This window comes from Podarcis melisellensis (genome assembly GCF_964234715.1).
Source record: "Podarcis melisellensis genome assembly, chromosome: 3".
NCBI lineage: Eukaryota > Metazoa > Chordata > Lepidosauria > Squamata > Lacertidae > Podarcis > Podarcis melisellensis.
In genome coordinates, this window is record NC_138530.1 from 36,696,968 (window position 1) to 36,717,607 (window position 20,640).

The window sequence follows — 20,640 nt, forward strand, 5'->3', positions numbered from 1 at the left end:
ACAGACATGCATCCTTCAATGATATCACATCCATCCAACCAGGTGAGGGAGGAAGAGATGTATGGCCACTTTTGCTTTACTTATGTTTCCAGCTCTTTGGTTCCAATGTAAACATATTGTCCTAGCCTATATTGTAAAAGAGAAGACTTGACCAAGAACTAGTCTGCCCATATTAGCAGTCCTCCCCTTCTCCATATCCCAGTCTTTCATCTCTAGAATCACAGGGTTGAAGAGGATCCCAAGATGACACCCAGCCCAACCCAAATTCCTTAACAGTATCTTCCCTTGGATCTCTCTTCTAAAGCAGGATTCCTCAGGGAGGCTTCAACATATCCGGCAACTCCATCTTCTTAACCACCTGTTCCAAAGCATTCAATCTCTGGAGATTACTATCCAGTTAGTTTCTACTTATTTCCCATTTTTTAAAATCAAAATGCGCAGAAAGTGGGTTCCTTCCTGTGTCTAAATCCAAATAGGGTGGTTGCTGTTGTTTATTAAATTTGTGGTGTTGTTGTTGTTTAGTTGTTTAGTCATGTCCGACTCTTCATGACCCCATGGACCAGAGCACACCAGGCACTCCTGTCTTCCACTGCCTCCCGCGGTATGGTGAAACTCATGTTAGTAGCTTCAAGAACACTGTCCAACCATCTCGTCCTCTGTCATCCCCTTCTCCTTGTGCCCTCCATCTTTCCCAACATCAGGGTCTTTTCCAGGGAGTCTTCTCTTCTCATGAGGTGGCCAAAGTATTGGAGCCTCAGCTTCAGGATCTGTCCTTCCAGTGAGCACTCATGGCTGATTTGCAGTTCACAGCCTAGCGACTCTCGCCCACCCAGCACATTGTAGGAGAACACAAGTTCAAAGAAGGCTCTGCATTTGTATTCACTCAATAGGGACTTTCCCCTTGCTTAATTTGACTCCAGGGATGGTGATAATCAAGCTGCTTTCACATATGCAATGCCAGGTTGCTTCTTGCAAAAGCAATTATGCTGATTGAGCACTTGTTCCTGCTCTTCCCTAACTCACTTCAGGTTACTCCAATTGTCAGGAAGCAAAGTAAATTAGCCCCAGAAGTGTAAAATGACTCTGGAAGTAAGCCAGAATCTGCTGTCATTATCTTCAAGGAAAAGCTATAAAAAGTGGGTTCCCTCATAAACATGACGCCATTAAGGATTTTGCTCTCGCTCAAATAAAATTTAAGGTGATGAATAGAAATTCTAAAAGTCAACATTTGGAACATGTTTGGGGGATAAAACTTTTATCTGCAGCACTTTCAAAATAAGTAGTAGGGACCTGTGCCTCTTGGGGACCATTTGGCCTATAACAGAAAAGCTCCCTGGAGGATCATCGTCAATAAAATGCAGGAATGTGAAAGGGTAACAATGCAAATATGAGTCATTGTGCAAAATTAAACAGCCTGTGTGCTTGATGAGAGGCAAATGACTCCATTTCACAAGCTTAGCACTTTGCAACTTAAGACTATTTTGCAGAAATGAAATTATTAATAATTTATAAAGTATTTACATATTTTATGTTCTTTATCTTCTTTGCAACATTTACCTTCTCAGGCAGACTTATATTAGTACCATTTAAAATATGAGAAACATGCTGAGATACTCATCTATGCTGATAATTCAACTCAAGCGTGTCGGGTGCCCAAGCTCCATGCTTCAAACCAAATCTTTACTTTATTTAACATAACACAGAATAATCTGGTTCACCAAACTAAGCGCAGCATGCCAGCTATGCATGGCAGACCACTGGGAGCAAAATAAGCCTTCTCGGTCTCTGTCTAACCAAGTCTGCAAGCGTATCATGGTAGTGATGTCAAGCACCTTAAATGTAATTACATGGAGTTTGGCTCTCAACTCCATCTCCACACTCATAGGACATAACATGCAGGAATGTCTAGCTTGTATTGCTTTTAAATGTTTTTCTGTAGTTGTACACTGCCCTGATGTTTTGCAAAAGGATGGTGTATATATATAAATAAACAAACTTAATATGGGGGCTTACATAAAAAGAAAAGGTGATGTAGTTCATCTATCCTGTGCCATATAGTAAAGGCTTAGGCAGTAAGTGGGATCAGGGAACCCAATGGCTGTTTCATTTAATTTATTAAAATATATGAAAACCACTGTTCATCAAATAGGTATCAGGCCAATGTACAAAACAAGACCAAAACTGTCATACAGCTGTAAAACTATCAAATCAACTTTAAAATGCAGTGATGCACAACAGGATGGATTTAAAAAATGGGACAGAAGTCTGGGCAAACAGTTTTTTGTGTTTTTTTAACTTGGCACCAAAAAGCTAACAAAGATAGTTTCCTGTTGGGGCACCATAACAGAGAAAGCTCTCTCCCTTGTTGACACATAACATGCAAAAACCTATTGCACTTCAAGCAGCAGATCTTAAGACATGGGCAGGTAGGTATACGGGAGACAAGGTATTTGGGCCTTGAAGTTGTTCAGGACACTAAAAGGTGGAAACCAACATCTTCAATTGGGCCTGGAAGCAAACAGGCAGGCAGCGCAGCCTCCTAGGGATCAGTGTAAAAAACATCCTATCCAGCCCCACCAGATGTGGCTGCTGTGTTCTGCACTAACTGAAGCTTCTGAGTTGTCTTCAAGCACAGCTCCATGCACAATGCATGATTGTAACCCAGTTGGGGGGTCCCAGATCATGGACCACTGTGGCCAGGCTATCCTCAACCAGGAGCCGTCATAGCTGGTGAAGCAGCTGAAGATGGGAAGAGTCACTCCAAGTCAAACAAGCCACCTGGGTCTCGATCAAGCTAACTACCTGCTTTCTCAGGTAGAACTCATTGATAACACCACACTCCAAATCCCTGTACGATCTCACCTAGCAGCTTCAAATGTTCAAAAGCAACCCCATCCACCAACGCTTTCTTTGGAACTAGATAACTGTGCAACTAGTATATCACCATGTCTCCTTCCCTCAATCCACAATAATAAGTCCTGTGGACACAGTTCAGAAAAATAAGAATAATTAAATGGGTTAGAATCAAAATTACCTTTGTACTGCAGGAATGCTTCACTAAACACCCAGTTGAAACAACTGCGCTACTTGCATCCTGTACATCTAGTAAAGCCTTGACCTGCCATGCATTTTGTTCAGAAGTAAGGCTATAGTTTGAAGCAACACATTCTTGCCCCTGGCTCTTATGACCAAGCCATATGGACACGTCGTATCAGTGTTCCTGAGGCATAACTATGCTGCACCAGTCTGCAGCAAAACCCTGTGTACTCCAGAGGGCATAAGAAAAACAAATGTGGTTACTGCACCTATAACTCTTGTTTGGAACTTGCGTCCCTGGAAGATTTTCTATTTAAGAGGATTTAGGGCCATTAGACAATAAATATTAGGACCCTGAAGGAGTCATAAAATGTAAAATGGATTACCGTAGCAACTCCAAGCTTTCTTGGTCTACACAGTGTTATTGGCAGCAGGGCTTAAATTATAAAATGGTAACAAAAATGAGATTACATTCCCAGTGACAGTAACAAGAGATAGATACCCTCTCTAAAAGAGAAAGCTCTATTTTCCTGAGGACACGATATTCTTATGCTCCTTTGCAGTTGCAGTGATTCCACTGAATGCCAGAAATCGCCTCAGCATGGTTGAAAAAGGGAAGGTAAATTTACCACTGCATGATTTACCACTGGGCAAGTTTTTTACATTTAGCTCAGGAAACCTCCCCCCCCCCTAAAAAGACCTGAAAAGTGAACCCCTGAGTATTCTTCCTACTCACTCGAGGAAGAGCAGAAATGAAAGTATCCTGGATATTGATAAGGTTGGACGTTATCTCCAATAAATTAAAAGCTGTTTATAGGCTTCATAGAGATATTCATTTTTTAAAAAAGGAGCGGGAGAGCAAGGTAGCTATTATTTAAGTACAAAAGGGGGTTGTAGGGAGAACAAAAGCCTGCGAAAACCAAGCCCCTGAAGAGATGAAAAAGCAAATGATACTCTCACTTGGCTACAATACAGAAAAATAAATTTTCATCTCACTGTCCTCTTCCTAGAGTTTCTGCCAAGCTTGATGTGTCATCTGCCAGCAAAGCTCATTTTTTCGGGGCGGGAGGGGAGGCAGGGGTGTCCTGTAGTTTCTATCTTGGAGTGTGAAGTACATTGAGGGTGAACAAAATCTGTGATTCAGGAGAAACAACGCAAATGTTCTCGTTCACAGCAAATATGAATATGGGCAGTGCAAATAAGGTAAATGCCCACATCGTAAAACTCTCTAAAGCCAAGCGCTCACCAGTGGGCCATGCAAGACAGGCTTCGCTCCTGCTGCCAGCTGTCTAGGCCCACTAAATTAACCGCCAGTAATAACTACACAGATTTCTGTTCTTTTTAAAAGCAAGTGATCGTGTTGCATGATTACCAATAGTGATAGCTGTAACTAAACTCTAATCTGAGAGAGCTAGAAACCTCTTCATCTGCATGGACAATGAAAGCTGATGAATACAACACGAAATAGTTCATGACTTTCACCCCTTAAAGAACTGTGAGACACCTGACTAATTTTGACCACAGCTTCTTTGGCCAAATTGACAGTCTTAGTTGGGCGCCGCATGACAAAGGAAAACTCAGGTGCTGGGAGCCAAAGTCGACAAAAGTAGCCACTCCTAACAAATTATGCATCATGGTAAATTTATTTTTGAAGCCTTTGTTGCACATAGGCAATTAATGGTTTGTTACACATTTTCCGAGTTCAAGCCTTCCTAGGTCTGCTTGCCCTCATAAAATTTAGATGCTAATAATCTTGATACGTACTTGATAGAAGTTCAGCTATGAAGCTTTAGTACATGTATTCATTTTTGGCCAGCTCTAATTGGCGAAAATACTTGAAGAGAAGACTCTACAGTTTTTATCTATAAACTGCCTTGAATCCTTGTCAGGAAAAATGGCAGGGTATTAATTAATTAATTTTTAAGGAGTGGCAGAACCAATAGCTCTCTCTTTGCACTATTATTCTACATAAAGGCAGAAATAAGAGAAGTGGTTGGCTTTAGAATTATGCAGCTTCTGCCATCTTGGGCTACACGAAATGGCCTGACTTTCAAAACATGTATAGGAATCTTGAGTAATATTTGGTACTATAGCCCCCACCAAGCAGTGAAGAGCCCCCACCCAAGCATTCCTTTATTTTGCTAACTTCAACCAATTCTTATTTACAACAGTTTTAGTAAGAGTTCTGTCTAAAAGGGAATCCATTATGCACCCTCACTTAATGAAAACCCTAACCTAGTTTATCTGGTTACAAAATTTATGGAAAATGATTTAATGTCCAGATTAGCAAAGGAAACTCAAAAAGATTTTTTCCCATATGCTGATTAGGTTTTAGTACATACCGAAGGCTCAAGGAGGAAGACCACTGACCCCATCACATTGCTGCTGTGGTGAGGTTTTGGGAAGTTAAGTTTATTCATTTTTTTATTTATAACAATATTCATATACTGTTATTTATTTATTTTAAAAATCAGAGCATTTTCAATAATTACACATAAAGCTATACAATAAAACTATATAAAAAGTTAAAATCAGAGATAAATTAAATATTATGGAAAGATATATTCTTAATTGTTTGTATAAGTCTGACGGATACACAAGTTTTCAGCAGGCCTTGAAAAGTTGGGATAGAAGGTGCCTGCTGAATCCCTTGTTGACATTCGTCTGTCTCAGGGGACAGTGGAGTGTGCCTTCAGGAGTGAAGTCAAACCGCTGCAATTAGCAGCATCAAAGTAACCTCTCTAGGGTACAAGCCTGGGCAGTGTGTATGGAGATCCTGGGCTGCTCAGATGACAAGACTCTTGGCCTCACTGGCGCGGTCCAAAGGAAAGGAAAGCAATGTGTTGGGCACCAGCTTGGCTGCAGGAGTTGCCGGAAGCAGGCATGCAAGGTGCCATCCAACTGTCTTAGGGAATACTGGATTTGTGCAGGGTTTACTCCTTAACTTTTTCTTTTCCCAAAGCTATTATGCAAGGTAGCATAGGTTTAGGATCAGAGTTTTCCTTCTCCTAGGTTGGCGAGCCCCATCGAGCCCCATCTGCCCCTCACTTCTCTCTTGGGACGGGGGCCAGGTAGGAATTTTTCCATTTGGCAGATTGGCCCTGGCCACTTGGTTTTCGCCTACCTCTTAGCAATCGTCACAACTTTGTAAGGTTTGGCGGTTAGGCATTGGCTCATTTATTTGTGGGGGAGGGGAGGTTGGCCATCGCCTGCCCCTCCATTGACCAAGGGTATTCTGTTGAAGGAATCCGGGGCCTGGATCCTGTCCGAAGTCCACTTGAGGGGCTAGGGCCATGCCAGGCCTCTGGGAACACCAAGGAGAGCTACAGGCGGGTTCCCCCAATGTAGCTTCCTCTTTTAGTGGTTTACCATTACTGACTTCCTGCAAAGGGGGCAGGAGTCCAATATAGTCCTTTGCCAATACCTAAGCCAATGCTGTAATCAATAAAGTTGTGGCCTAAATTTTTGCCCATTAACCTTAAACCAAAAATCTGTGTCAGTGTGAATTTTTATTCTAACGGGAGCTGGCTTGGGGGCCTTGACACACAATTGGTCTCGTCCGCTCAATCCACAAGAGCATATGTTCCCATGCAGGGAAAGTCCCTAACTCACTGAGGATTTGAGACCTATCAGCTAGACTCACCTGGTTTAGCTGGCCAGTTAAAACTGTTTCCTAGGGGGTGGCCACTGTTGCATGCTGATAGCTTCTAGGAGCCACACGTGGGAGCTGAGTACAGGGTGGAGATCAAAGGTGGACAAGCTACCCCAGAAGGAATGTGACGTTTCTCCCACCAGATATACTACCCCTCTCCTAATACAGAGCCAGTGACACAAAAGACTTGGGTTCTTGTAGTTATCAAATGAGTCTCACCAACTTGGGGAATGATCATCAATGCTGCTGCAGATTATCTCAGTGGCTGGGCTGGAATATAAGGGTTCAAGCAGTCCCTGAGGTACCCTCTACCTATGTTGTTCAGGGCTTTGTAAATTAAAACACTTGAACCTGACTTGGTAGTGGATGGGCAGCTGGTGCTGGTGCAGATGTTTCAACAATAGTCTCACGTGTTGTCAGCAAGATGCCCCTGATCAGCATTCTGCACCTGCTGGTGTTTATAAACCCAAGGGCAGCCTCACATAGACTGCATTGTAGTAATCCACTTTAAAGTAAAAGTATGACGAGATTAACAACACACACACACACACACACACACACACACACACAATACTACACATCCATTTATAATGGAGGAGAACAAGGATTGCCACAGCCCATCATCAAGTCTATTGGGACAACAAAGAAAAATGAGGATATACTATAGCAACAGGAATGAGAGGATTATAAAGCTTAATTTGTTTCCAAAGTGGTTTGCAATCCTTTAATGAAAATTTCTGAAGAGATCCAAATGTTAATGTGTTTTAAGTGAAAATTGTATTCTACCCCAGGATAATTCAGCTTTTGCTTATTTGCAAAAGTACATGAAAGATGCAGCACATTCTGGTAATTTACTGAGGTACAGGATTAGGGTAAATCTTGGCTCTCTCCTGCAGTGATGATTTTTAGTGCTGTTAGCAGCCAAATGACTGCCACCAAGTCCTAAGTTGGAAAATAAATAGGTTTGCTGAAGGGAAGGCATTTAATCCTGCATGTAGGTTATTAGATAAAGGGGGGAAAGAATTATTGAAAGGAGTTATAGAATGTTTGATGGGCTCTTATATCAATTAATTGGAAAGTCAACAATTTTGCACATTAATACAAGCAAATTTTTAAGTAACTGTAAATAATGTATATGTTTATTAATGAATGAGAAACCAATAAAGAGCTTGTAAATTCAATTTTCAGATGACCCTAAGATAACAGTCGCTAGCAACCAAACATAATACAATATGAATACTCATGCAAGAGAGAGAAAGGTATGTCAGAAAAAAGGACTTCAAGAAAGAAATTTCTTTCCCACCCATACTCAGCATAGCGCCCACCCCGCCCCACCCCCCATTTCTACTGAAAGGATCTTTGGAATTAAAACCGACAGTCCTGAACCAGACCATGCGTCAATTACCTCTTTGCTCAAGTAACACCAAGTCCCAACATATTTCCCACCCTACATGACCCAGCACCTAAGTGGTAACTACAAAAAGGAGTTGTTGTGTGTGAGTGTGGGTGTGATTAATTAGGTTCATGCAGACCTGCTCATGTTTCTGGCTTGCAAGGCCCTATTGCTTGCCACTTATATTTCCATGATCAAGTTGGCTTTACACTGCACATGCTTTTACTGTTATACCACAGTGATGCTTGCACTCATTGTTCAGGGAGAAGTCAGACATAGCTTCTGGGCACATGCAGAGTTCCAGATGAACTTGAGCTTGCCTTTAGCAAAGTTTGCACGTTAGTAGCTAAGAGTGTCGAACCACAACCAAGAAGTGCAATATTCAAGTCTCCCCTTGACCATAAGGCTCAGTGGGTGACCTTGGGCTCTCTCTTGGCCCAACCTACCTGTTTTTGAGGATAAGATGGGAAGTGAGAATCATGTCTTCCACCTTGAGTTCCTTAAAGGAGTGGCAGAATATACACGCAACAAACATATAAATAAAATTAGCAGGCTGGTGGGAGAGAAATTGTGTATACTGGATGTTCTTCAAAGATAGGAAAACATACTTACCTGGGCTAGATGATGGAAGATACCAAGGGCAGCTCATGTTCACGTAGGTGCCAGGCAGACCATCAGGCCAGCATGCATATTCATCAAATGTCCTGTTGCAGAACTTGCCTTCTACAGATAGAGAATATTTGGAGAGAAATTGGAAGAAAATGAAGAAGCAGCTTTATGAGGTTGCATTGCAAGAGTCCAGGATGGGAGGATTTAATATTAGATAGGTACCCCCACCCCACCCCCCCAAAAAAGATCTAAATCCATTATTTGTGTCTTACACCAATCATCAGCCGCAATGCTTCTACAGCCCTGTTCAGCAACTAAGACTGAACAGAAACCCAATCCAGAACCGAGTGTTGTAATAATGACAGCCCGTTCCCTAATAACACCCCACAACACATAGACACAAACATTGGGGGGGGAAGGAGGTAGGGAAAATAACCATTCTATCTTTACAATTTACTTCAAGCTGCTAGACAGCTACAACTGTAAGTTAATAGCATGACTCAATACAGACTGCACAAACAATTCACAGCATTTGTTAGTGAAGTTCTTGCCATTCTGTTTATTAATTCAATATACTTCTATCCCCTTTATCTTCTATCTTGAAACTCATGGGGTTCCTAGGTGGTCTCCCATCCAGATACTGACCAGACCCAAATCTACTTAGCTTCAGCAAGGCAGCTGTGTCATGTGTCCTCAGCTCGTTTCTTGGGTCCTTGTCGCTTTCCTCATTGAATCCCTGGCATAAGGTGATTGTACTTCACCATCAGCTCCAATTCTACTTGCTAAATGGCTAAGTATGACCTCAGTGGTTCTTCACCTGTCTCAGCTGACCAGCGACTTGGTCTTGAATTGATAAGATTATCACTGTAGCCTATGGAAGAGGAGCAGCTGCCATTGAAGGTATTATCCTGGTACCAGATATCCTGCTTTGTCTGGTTTGCAACACATGTCTCTGGCATTGCATTTGCTAGTTCAATAACTCAACATACCTTATGTATTTTTCTCAATACAAATGATCTGCTGTCATGCTCTTAATTCCACACTATACACACTGACACATTGCTGAAATACTCACACAAAAGCCCACCAATCAGCATTATAGCTTATTCAACACGCTAAAGGCTCAGTTTCAGATTTATTAAACCATCAGCCTAGGAGTGTAGTGTTGGCTGCCTAGCAGAGCAAAGAGAGATTAATACCTTCTTACTATTATTGCTACCAGCGAGTGTCATTCTCTAATGTTACAGGGCAATTCTAAGAAGAAGCAATGGAAAAATCTAATCCTTTGTTATATATGGGGGGGGGGGTATAGATCGAGTCTTATCCATTCCAGTGGGTTGGGACCAGAACATTTTAATGCTGCAGGCTTTCTTTTTCAAATTACTGGGAACCAAATGACCAGAAACCTGAACTTGTTACAGTAGGTTGTGTTTTCATTCAGTTGGTTGGTACAGGTTTTGATACTGTCATACAGTCAAAACAACCCAACATTTTGTGATATGTAAGTGATAAAGCAAGGGCATGATGAAAATAATTTGTAAAATAAAATTTAAAAAACATACAATCAATCTTGCATAATTTGAATCTTAGGCTGCCTCCTCCTGATATGGGCATACACACATTTAAAACAATCCAATACAGTACAGCCTTCTTCCATCTGCCTTATTTCATCAAGGATATTATAGTGGAACAGGTACATATTCAGCAAGAGTGTCCCAATCTGGAACCCTTTTCTGATAGACACCTGCCAAGTCCAGTTTTAGAAAGCCTGTTAATACATATTTGTTTTACCAAGTAATTTTAGTTGACTAAATTACTCCTACCACTATGATGCACTGACACTGTATACTTACAGTAATATATATGTTTAATATTTGAACATTTAAACTTTTAATGTAAGCTATCCTAAATGCCTTTAATTAATACAATACCAATATGTGTGTTTTTTAAAAATATATAAAAAATGTTATCTTAAAACACATTTCCCTTCTGAATGCAGATAGCAAAAAAGGGGGGGGACAGCTTACTGAACATTGTAATGTGAGGTAGGGGAATTCCTCCCTTGTACATGGACCAGAACCCCCATAATAATTATGGCACACACTGCACTGGAGCACCCAGCAGCAAAAGTTACAAGTACATGCCTAGGTGGAGCCACTCCACAATTAGTCTATCAAATATGGGACGGGGGGGGGGGATGCACTTGATGCCCACTATTGTTTTTGTTTCTGACTCCCTCCCACATCCCACACAATATCCCCTAATTTTAATCAGAGTATTGACCCATGTAGCTCAGTACTGTTCATTTAGACCAACAGTGAGTCTCCAAGGTTTCAGAAAGACATCTGTTCCACCACCAGCTGAAGATAACAGGGATGGAACCTTTTGTATGCAAAGCAAGCTCTACCACTAAGCTACAATCCTTCTCTTCTAGCTGGGTGAGGCTCACACTCTATAACTTAGCAAAAATCATTTCCTTCCATCGTTAGGAACTTGGCCCTTCAGGACACTGCAGACCAGGTTGTAGAAACTAATAGGAAAGGGGAGATGATGGAAAACACGTTATGGCCTATAAGAACTGTAGCAGTATGCAGTTAGGATGCTCTTTGGGAGTGCCATTTGTGCTGTGCAGCCTTACCTGCCATAAGAGGGGGTGTTTCATGAAGATACTCCAAACACTGGAGCCGATATTCTTCCCATTTCTGCTTCAGTGAAGGAAAGGAGAGCTGGGATCTCTGGAAGGAAAGAAAATAGCATCTCAGATATGTTGTTAACCAAATCCAATTATTTAGTGATGGGTTTCCTGGGGCGCGGGTGGCGCTGTGGGTTAAACCACAGAGTCTAGGACTTGCCAATCAGAAGGTCGGCGGTTAGAATCCCTGCGACGGGGTGAGCTCCCATTGCTCAGTCCTAGCTCCTGCCAACCTAGCAGTTTGAAAGCACGTCAAAGTGCAAGTAGATAAATAGGTACCGCTCCGGCAGAAAGGTAAACGGCGTTTCCATGCACTGCTCTGGTTTGCCAGAAGCGGCTTAGTCATGCTGGCCACATGACCCGGAAGCTGTACGCCGGCTCCCTCGGCCAATAAAGCGAGAAGAGCGCCGCAACCCCAGAGTTGGCCATGACTGGACCTAATGGTCAGGGGTCCCTTTACCTTTTCCTGTGTATTAATACATAGTAAACAACTTTACATCATGGGATCAAACTCCCCAAACGAGCAACAGCTCCCAAGCGTTAGGAACTAGCATGTAAGGAGACCAACCAGGTGATAGGTATTCACTGAAATATTTTGCATTTTTGCTATACAGTAAACTACAAGCCCCCTTTTCCTGCTTTTAGATTCAAGATGACACTGGCAACCACTTTAAGCCAATGCCCATACTGGCCTCCCTCATAACAACCCTCAATGCTTTGTTGCTTGACACATTATTTCTTGTTGACATCTGGCAGGATTTATGAGAATTATACATTGTTTTCATCACATAAGGCCTTCAATCTTCTGTAATAAATGAGCTGTCCTTTCAAAATCACACTCTAGCAAGATATGCTTTTTGTGAACCCACAACAATGCCAATACTAACCTGCCCCTCTGACAATGGCACCAGGGCCCTCATCCAAGTTCACTGGTTATCACTAGCCCCAGACGTTGAAGACAACCCCTTCCCCATTGCCAGGCTCCTGCCTACACAGACAGTCAGATACCCCAACACCCCTCCACGCGAAATTAGTGAAGGTGGAGAGGCCTCTGGCTGAGACACTGTGCAGGAGAAGCAGCTTATGCTTCAATGCTTGGGAACTTATTGGGTTATAACTCCATGAAAGGAGAAGCCTGAGTACAAACAGAAGCAAGCCACTGTGTTCATCCATGTACAGCAGTGGTTCCCAATTAGCTAATTACTAAGGACCCCCTATTTTTCAAAAGCCAAGCCATGGACCCCCTACTTTTGAAAATCTTGCTCACTCTGTGGTATTTATTTATGCAAAGCAATTTTTGAAGAAAATGTGGGGTAGCCCCTAAAAAGATAATGGTTTTAAGTATACTATAAAAAAGACCATTGTCCATCACCAGACAGTAGGAAAAATGTATCTCCATTTGCTCCACTACAGCTGAATTTAAAAAGCAATTGTGTCCCTAACTTGCAAGTGTTCTGTATGGAGAAGGCTTTTTACATGAGAGAGTATTCAAACATGCTATTCCTTACTTGTAATCTCAGTGGGTACATCTTAGCAAAACTTTGCAGCATATGGTTCTGCTAATTGGGGAATCTTGCACCTTCAAGACATAGGTGAAGGCTTGGTCAGGGCTTGATGAAGTATTGATGAAGAATGAGTAGAAAACAGCTGGAGTTTTGTCATGTTGGTAAGAGGAGGAGGAGCCTTGAAGAAACCAATAAAATTTTCATTTGCATCGGCAATGAGGAAAGATCAGGAAAGGGAGAAGAAGGCTGAAGAGGAACCTATACTATTGAAGGTGTGACTAGCCAGATTTGTGCCTAATCTCTATTTGACAGTCTCTAGTAACCCTGGTAGTAGAGGAAACACAGGGTGACAGAACAAACCTTTCCAGCTAGACCTTCCTAACATTAAGACACATTCCATGGACTAGAGGTTTTTTTGTCTTGCTCCTACCTCCCCATCCCCCTTTTTCCTTTTGTGTAATGGCTTTTAAACTGTGAGCTTGAAGGCAGGGGTTGTCTTTTTAAATTTTAAATTATTGATATGTAAGCTTTTATATCTGAGGAGAAAAGTAAAGAAAATATAAATGTTTAAATAAGTTTGGTAGGTATGAACACATTTTGGTACATTTTACTGCCTTCTCATGTACCATCTAAAACAAACGCCCATAAAACTAAATTATGAACTTAAAAATTTACCATCCTTTAAATAACTAATGGCCCATCCAAACCATCTTCAGTAGTCTAGGCTGGATACTTAAGAAGAAGTCATAAAACCATCAGCAGGAACTTAATTTTGCAAAATCTACCACAAAGCTGCTGAAATGTCTCTTGACCACAGTTGTTGATACAAGTCTATACCCGCAAGCAGAAGGATTAACAACCCTTGTAGTTTTATTTTAGCAGTTTGAATTGAAAGTTTGGGGAATACTCTGTCTGCATATCCATATTTTCCTTTTGGCAGGAAAGAGTGGGGAGGGTATTTGGTGGAATAAAAATCCCACATTCTTTGTATATAATTACACACATTTACGTTTGGTTCCAGATATTTGTATTCATATATAAACATACACCAGGTCCCAAAATCTCAAAGACCTCCATGAAGGCTCATGCATAATTCTCTAAATTTCATGCCAAAGTGCGTAACATACGCATTCATCTCTTGCTGCCCTCATTCTCTTCCATTACTGCTGTTCTTACTATCAAAACTTATACCAACCTTGTACTTAACTCTTTGTCTGGTAGCAATACATAAGCAGGGGGTGATCAGGATGGCAATGGAGGCACAGATTGTTCCATCCCTTGTTTGCATGGCAGAACGTAATTTATTAGTACCCTTCTACAAGGTAGTACCTTTCCTTGCTGCCAGCCTCTTAGCATTCTAGTAAATTATTTTTCAAGCCACTAAGAGAAGCTAGTTACAAGAGATTGTGATGGCCACCAACTTGTATGACTTTAAACAAGGATTAGACAAGTTCATAGAGCAAAAGGCTATACTGTAAATGGCTACTAGTTATGATGGCTAGGTTCTACCAACACTGTCAAAAGCATTTCCAAGGCATACTGATCCATTTCCAAACCATACTGGTTCTGATCTTTCAAGCACTGAACACCTTGCTATGTGGCTAACTTGAGAACTGCCTCCTCCACTCCAAGCTTAATTCTTTGATCTTTTTTGGATTCCCTGTTCTGCATTCACTACCAATAAGTTTTCTTTTGAGAGCATATTGAAAAGGAGGATGTGAATGTAATAAATAGGGACATGCATAGTTGGAATTTTAGGCATGAAGCCCAATCCTATGCACATTTACTCAAAAGCAAGACCCACCATATTCTACATAGTGGAGTATGCTAATAAAATGGAAGAATGCAATGATGCACTCAAGCTAGGACTTAAGGAATTAAGAACCATTAAAGCCAAATAATTTGAACATACTTCTTTTTTTTGCTGCGTGGTGTTATATTTTCCAACGCAAGTCAGAAGCAGAGGTGGAAGTCAGGAGAAAAAGCAGCAGTCATTTGAGACACCTAATGGAGAAAAGATGGGGGGGCTGCCCTTCTGTGACAAACAAGCCAATGGCATTATAAACCATTATGTTCAATCACAAATATGCTCTCTGGGAATCATAAAAGGTAATGCAACCAACTTGCCTGCACACAACACACATGTTTATTAACTGCCTTTATTTGTGCAGTTTTTAATGGTAATTACAGCCTTTATCTTGTCGATGCAAAGCTCCCTGGTCTAAATCTAATCCTTGGCAGAATAGCTCCTGCTGGCACCTGTATTTCACCCACAGATCCAACTCAGGAATTAAAATTCAGTAAGTGTAGATTTATATACAAAATTTGTGTGCAGGCTTAGCTTGTCTAGGAATAAAACACAGCCCTGCTACTCATTAAAGCACCCTGACATGGATGCAACTGCATGAAATCATTTTAGTGTAGGGATTTATTTATTTATTTACTTACTTACTTACTTACTTATTTATTTATTTAAATTTAAATGAATTGCTGAAAGTAGTCTTCTACCCAGGGTAGGTGTTTTTAATACCTACTATGGACTACTTGAATTGTGATACTCGAATTTTTATTTTTAAATCCAAATAATTTTCCCAGACACTTTAAAGTATTTTTTATATGCAGGGAACCACACTCAGAGCACTTTGATGTTACTCAAACATGCAGTACCATTATGAACACCACCTGTGGAAACAATGGCATGCAATCCTCTACTAATGTTTAAAAGTCTACCAGATTTCCATTAACTATTATACGAGCTAAGCGGAAGTATTCATTTCAAATGTACATTGCAGAATGCAATTTTGAGCAACTATCTGCATAGCACTACTCATGTTAAATGAGTAACTCATAATAAGTAACCCGTTCTCCTCCCTTTTTTGCTCTCTCATTGGCATTATTGACATCTCATTAATTGAGACCCATTGCACAAAGTGATAAGCTTTGCTAGTTTTTCTCTTCCAAAATACAGTGCTACCTTTAAGAAATAAAATGAAAGCTTATTATCTCCTTAATTTATAAAAGGCAGTTTTAATTTTTTGTACATTTTTTTCTTTAAAGAATACTTCATACAGCAAGTCTGTCCACCTACTAACCAGAATTAGATACCATATTTGTAGCAGTTTTTATACACCACGACAAGGCGGGTTTTGGAAAAGTTATTAGCAAACTGTAATAAGAAAATAATCAGACATGTTCTCTTGTAAGAATGTCTAATTTGTGGGATTTGATTTAAATAAAAACATCCTATTCCAGTAAGCCAGACAAATGAAACCCAAAGGGTCCATAATTTATTGGCTTAACCACATGTGCACTTCATATAATGCTTTCAGACACTATACAGATGTTAAAATCCAATGTTTTAAACTTTTATATTGAAATATATAAAAGACAAAACATATAATAAACACTAAGCTCACTGTCAGTGAAACTATGGAAGGCCCTGAAAGATTTCTAATAAAGTGCAAACTATTTGCCTAATTTGCTGGCATTCGTTAAGCAGGTTAGATATTGTTAACTTATTTCAATGTAAATTGGGCTTTGAAAGGGATTATGAGTTTGTAGCCAATTAAGTGTGACTCATGGGTAGAGCCATTGAAATTAATGGGCATGGCTTAAGTCCACTGATTTCAGTGGATCTGTTCCAAGTATAACTTAAGTTGGATATAATTCTGTGTTTTATTCTGGTTTTTACTACTGCATGGTAGCCACACTGTATCTCTGGAGAAATAAGCAGATTACAAAAAAATACAAATCAATCAAATCATTGCACGGAAGATTTTTTTTAAAAAATCTTGCTGCGCTAAGTACATACAAACATCATATTTTAAATACATTTGGCACTGGCAGAGATGTATAATCTGTTAACTCAACCAACTATGAAAGGCTGCTTCACTGGTTATAAAATTTATACACAGCTAATACCTTGTAGTTTCCTGTGTTCTTCAAATGCAGTGATGGGATATATGCAACCTCAGCCTTCCACATGCACTGTGACTTGAAGATTTTGTATATCACATGGCAGGACAGAATTTCAAACAGAGATGTGCTCTCCCAAGCTCACATTTGCAGCATGTTCACACTCCTGTCTTAGCACTGTCTGCCCTGGCTTGGTCATTTCCACATGGCAGGATCCCCAAGGACGTGCTCTAAGGGGAGCAGGCTTCCAACATCAGGCTTGTGGGCAGACCAACTGTGCGTTACAAAGATGTCTGCAAGCTGGCAACATCAACCACACTGTGTGGGAATCCCTTGCAGTGCCTGGAGACAGACAGTCAGGTTGTGAATTCATAGCAGTGACCAGAGGAGGAATGACCACTGGGAGGAGTGAAGAGAGAAGAAGCGCTATGCTGCAAGCAGCACTACTGGATACCTTCATCTGCAACAAAACATGTCTCTTTCATATTGGTCTCTGCAGCCACAGAAGACACTGCAACCTTCCAACAGCTGGACTTCATCCCCCACCCCAAGTGCACTTCTCCATTGTCTCCCAAGTCAGACGGATGCCAACAACAGCTCTCATCATCTCTGTTTGTTAGCCATGATGGTTGTGGCTAGTTGGAGTGCAACAACATCTGGAGGGCCAGAGGTTCCCCATCTCTTCCACAGAGCATTGTGTAGTTTGCAAACATCTAACAGATTTTAACACTCAGTTTCCTGTCATTCTCAGAGGGCATCTCAGTTTGTAACATTCCCATATAGGAGGGTTTCTTGGTGGATCTTATTCAGCAAGGTTTTCTGGAAGTCTTGAAGTGTTAAAGGTTCAACAGCTGTTGAGAGCCTAAACAAATGTTAGGTTAGAAGTTCTGTCTTCTGTTTATTCAATCCTTTTACTCAAACCAGTTTATGATGCTTTTAAACTGACTCAATTTGTGGATTTCCAAAAGGTTTGATGAGGGCTCAGAATGTGTCCTGACTGAAGGAAAAGTAAATAAGGGGTGGGTGGGGAATTCTAACCAGCCTGAAATATATAGCATGTGCTCATGTAAGCAGAAATGAGATCCAGTCACACTTGTTTCAGGCATCACAATGTTCCCTCGCGATACTGAATAACAGAAGATGTTTTGAATGTGTATTTTGTGAAGATGAGCAAATACAGCAAAATGAAACTATGCAAGCAAGAATAAAAGACGCTGTGTGAGTAGCAGTGGGATGCCATCACAATGCAATGCCATCAAATAGATGAGACAAGTACAAATTCGTTCAAATTGTGCATGGCACACACAACTAACTCATTTTGACAATATAATTAAGTGCAATTAATCTCTGGATAAATTACCCCACTCAACAAAGATCTGAAGCAAGCATCAAATGTACATTTCTTGACTGTAATAATCATTTGACTTTAGATGGCAGCCTGGGTGACAGCCACATGAAGCACACTTGGCTCATTTAAAAACTTTTTTAAAAAAACACACTGTTCCGTATCGAAGAATGGATTTTATTTATTATTTTTTTATAAATATTTATTGAAATTTTTAAGTTACAATATAACAAACAAACGAAGTTATAACATAACATCGTTTGTTATATTGTAACTTAAAAATTTCAATAAATATTTATTAAAAAAAATTTAAAATTTATTGATACATTGTATGCAGGGAGGTCTTCACAGATCGTGAAGCTGAGGCTCCAGTACTTTGGCCACCTCATGAGAAGAGAAGACTCCCTGGAAAAGACCCTGATGTTGGGAAAGATTGAGGGCACAAGGAGAAGGGGACGACAGAGGAGGAGATGGTTGGTCGGTGTTCTCGAAGCTACAAACATGAGTCTGACCAAACTGCGGGAGGCAGTGGAAGACAGGAGCGCCTGGCGTGCTCCGGTCCAAGGGGTCACGAAGAGTCGGACACAACTAAACGACTAAACAACAACAACATGCAGGGAGGTCAAAGTAAGTTGCATGGTTCTATGAATCCCCCACCCATTCCCCAAGAAAGATGCAGAAGGGTTTGTTTCTTTTCCAGAGAGTTGCTTCTCCCCTGCTCCTAACACACTTAGAATCAAAACAAGCCAGGAGGAAGCCAGAACCTGGTTTATTCTTAATTGCAAACCTGGGCTAATGGTTTGTTTCTCTCCAAACAAATCATGAGTAGAAACTAAAGTTTGTTCTTGGGTTACCATTCATGGTTTGTTTGGAGAAAAAGAACATAGGTCCTTTTAAACTATGTTTTAATACTGCACACGCACACCAAGCCATAATCAAACCAAGGTCCACAAATGTTTTGGTTGCTTTCTAAAATAAAGTCATCTCAGTGGAAACACTATGTGCTACTGAGCAAGTCAGACAACCATGTTCCCTAAAAAGCTTAAACCAAAAAAAAAAAATTCTTTCCAGTAGCACCTTAAAGACCAACTAAGTTAGTTCTTGGTATGAGCTTTCGTGTGCATGCACACTTCTTCAGATACAGAAGAAGTGTACCTGAAGAAGTGTGCATGCACACGAAAGCTCATACCAAGAACTAACTTAGTTGGTCTTTAAGGTGCTATTGGAAAGGGAAAAATTTTTTTGTTTTGTTTTGACTATGGCAGACCAACACAGCTACCTATCTGTAACCTAAAAAGCTTAGCGACCTTTTGCAACCACCAAACAACAACTTCGGTGATCTTAGGCATTCTGAAAGAATCCTTCATTAGAATACTTCCACAGTTTGGACCACTGAATGTATAAAAAACAGTCAATGGAAAATCCATTAAGTGTCCTTATCTGTTTGAGAAACCTAGTTCCTGGAGCTCCATCTTGTGGTAAGAATGCAGAGATCCCTTACTCACACCCTGCAAAACACAAAGAAAAGAAAGGAGCAGCAGGGAGACTACTTTAAGGCAAACAGAGCTCAGCCAGCAATCATAGAATAAAGAACTTCTTCAAATTGCCAGTGAGGATTTCTCCTAAATTTCAGAATTCAAAATACTGTACTGTCAACTGTTATTCTAATCATTAACTTGTGTAGTTTTGATTTCTGAAAGTGCTTCAAAGTTAGATGAAAACTGCAATCCTGGGGGCAAGTATCTACTTATTGGATGACTGGATTATGACATCATCATTCAGCTACGGGGTGTGTGTGGATATATACATATGTTAAGCTGGGTTTCCACTTCTTTTTTGATAGCTTTGCTACCACCTTACGATGATCAAGTTGCAGTCTTTAAGGTGGGAAGAAGATGGGGGCTCTGTTGCTGAACTGGAGTCACCCTGCATCTTTCTTGCCTTTCTTGCTCAATCTGCCGTCAAGATTCAGGCCACAAAAAATATTGACTGGCCACAGCAGACCTTTTGAGAACGAGACAGTTGCAGGGAGAGTGACAGTTCTTGTTCCTCTAACCAACCCATTATTCAATTGAAAGCAGTTATGGAACCAATATTGAAATCTGAGCATTAAGGTTTCTCTCCATTGGGGTGTAATTTAAATCAAGCTGGTAGTAACTGAAACAAATACAGGAAGGGCTCTTGCTCTCATGAGGTGACCAAGGAATCAGAAGAGCATCAAGTCGTGCCACAAACCTTGACAGTAACCAGAACAGACCTATAAAACTATTAGTTCACAACCATTAACAGAAACACATTTAGCATCATGGAATGAGTCCTTAGTTGCCATTAAACAAGGATTGGAAGATCTCAAATTTCTCTAGCTGCTGCAGTTCAATTGGGAGCCACACAAGTCCAAAATTCAAGGGAAGAAGATCATCACCTTTCTACCCAGATAATGGAAAACAAGACACATTTGCTTCACATTGTAGTTGCTGGCACTCTATTAGATTT

The 20,640-nt window shown here is 40.7% G+C and overlaps 1 protein-coding gene across 2 annotated transcripts in view; it reads right to left on the reverse strand.

The window, feature by feature from the left end:
- GLP1R (glucagon like peptide 1 receptor) overlaps positions 1–20,640 on the reverse strand; it is a 103,878-nt gene that overhangs the window by 52,149 nt on the left and 31,089 nt on the right. For both annotated transcript variants that reach the window (XM_081904182.1, XM_081904183.1), the window contains exons 2-3: positions 11,329–11,425; positions 8,694–8,804 (exon numbers count right to left, since the gene is read on the reverse strand). In XM_081904182.1, the coding sequence (XP_081760308.1) occupies positions 8,694–8,804; positions 11,329–11,425 (208 nt within the window). The remainder of the gene's footprint in view (positions 1–8,693; positions 8,805–11,328; positions 11,426–20,640) is intronic.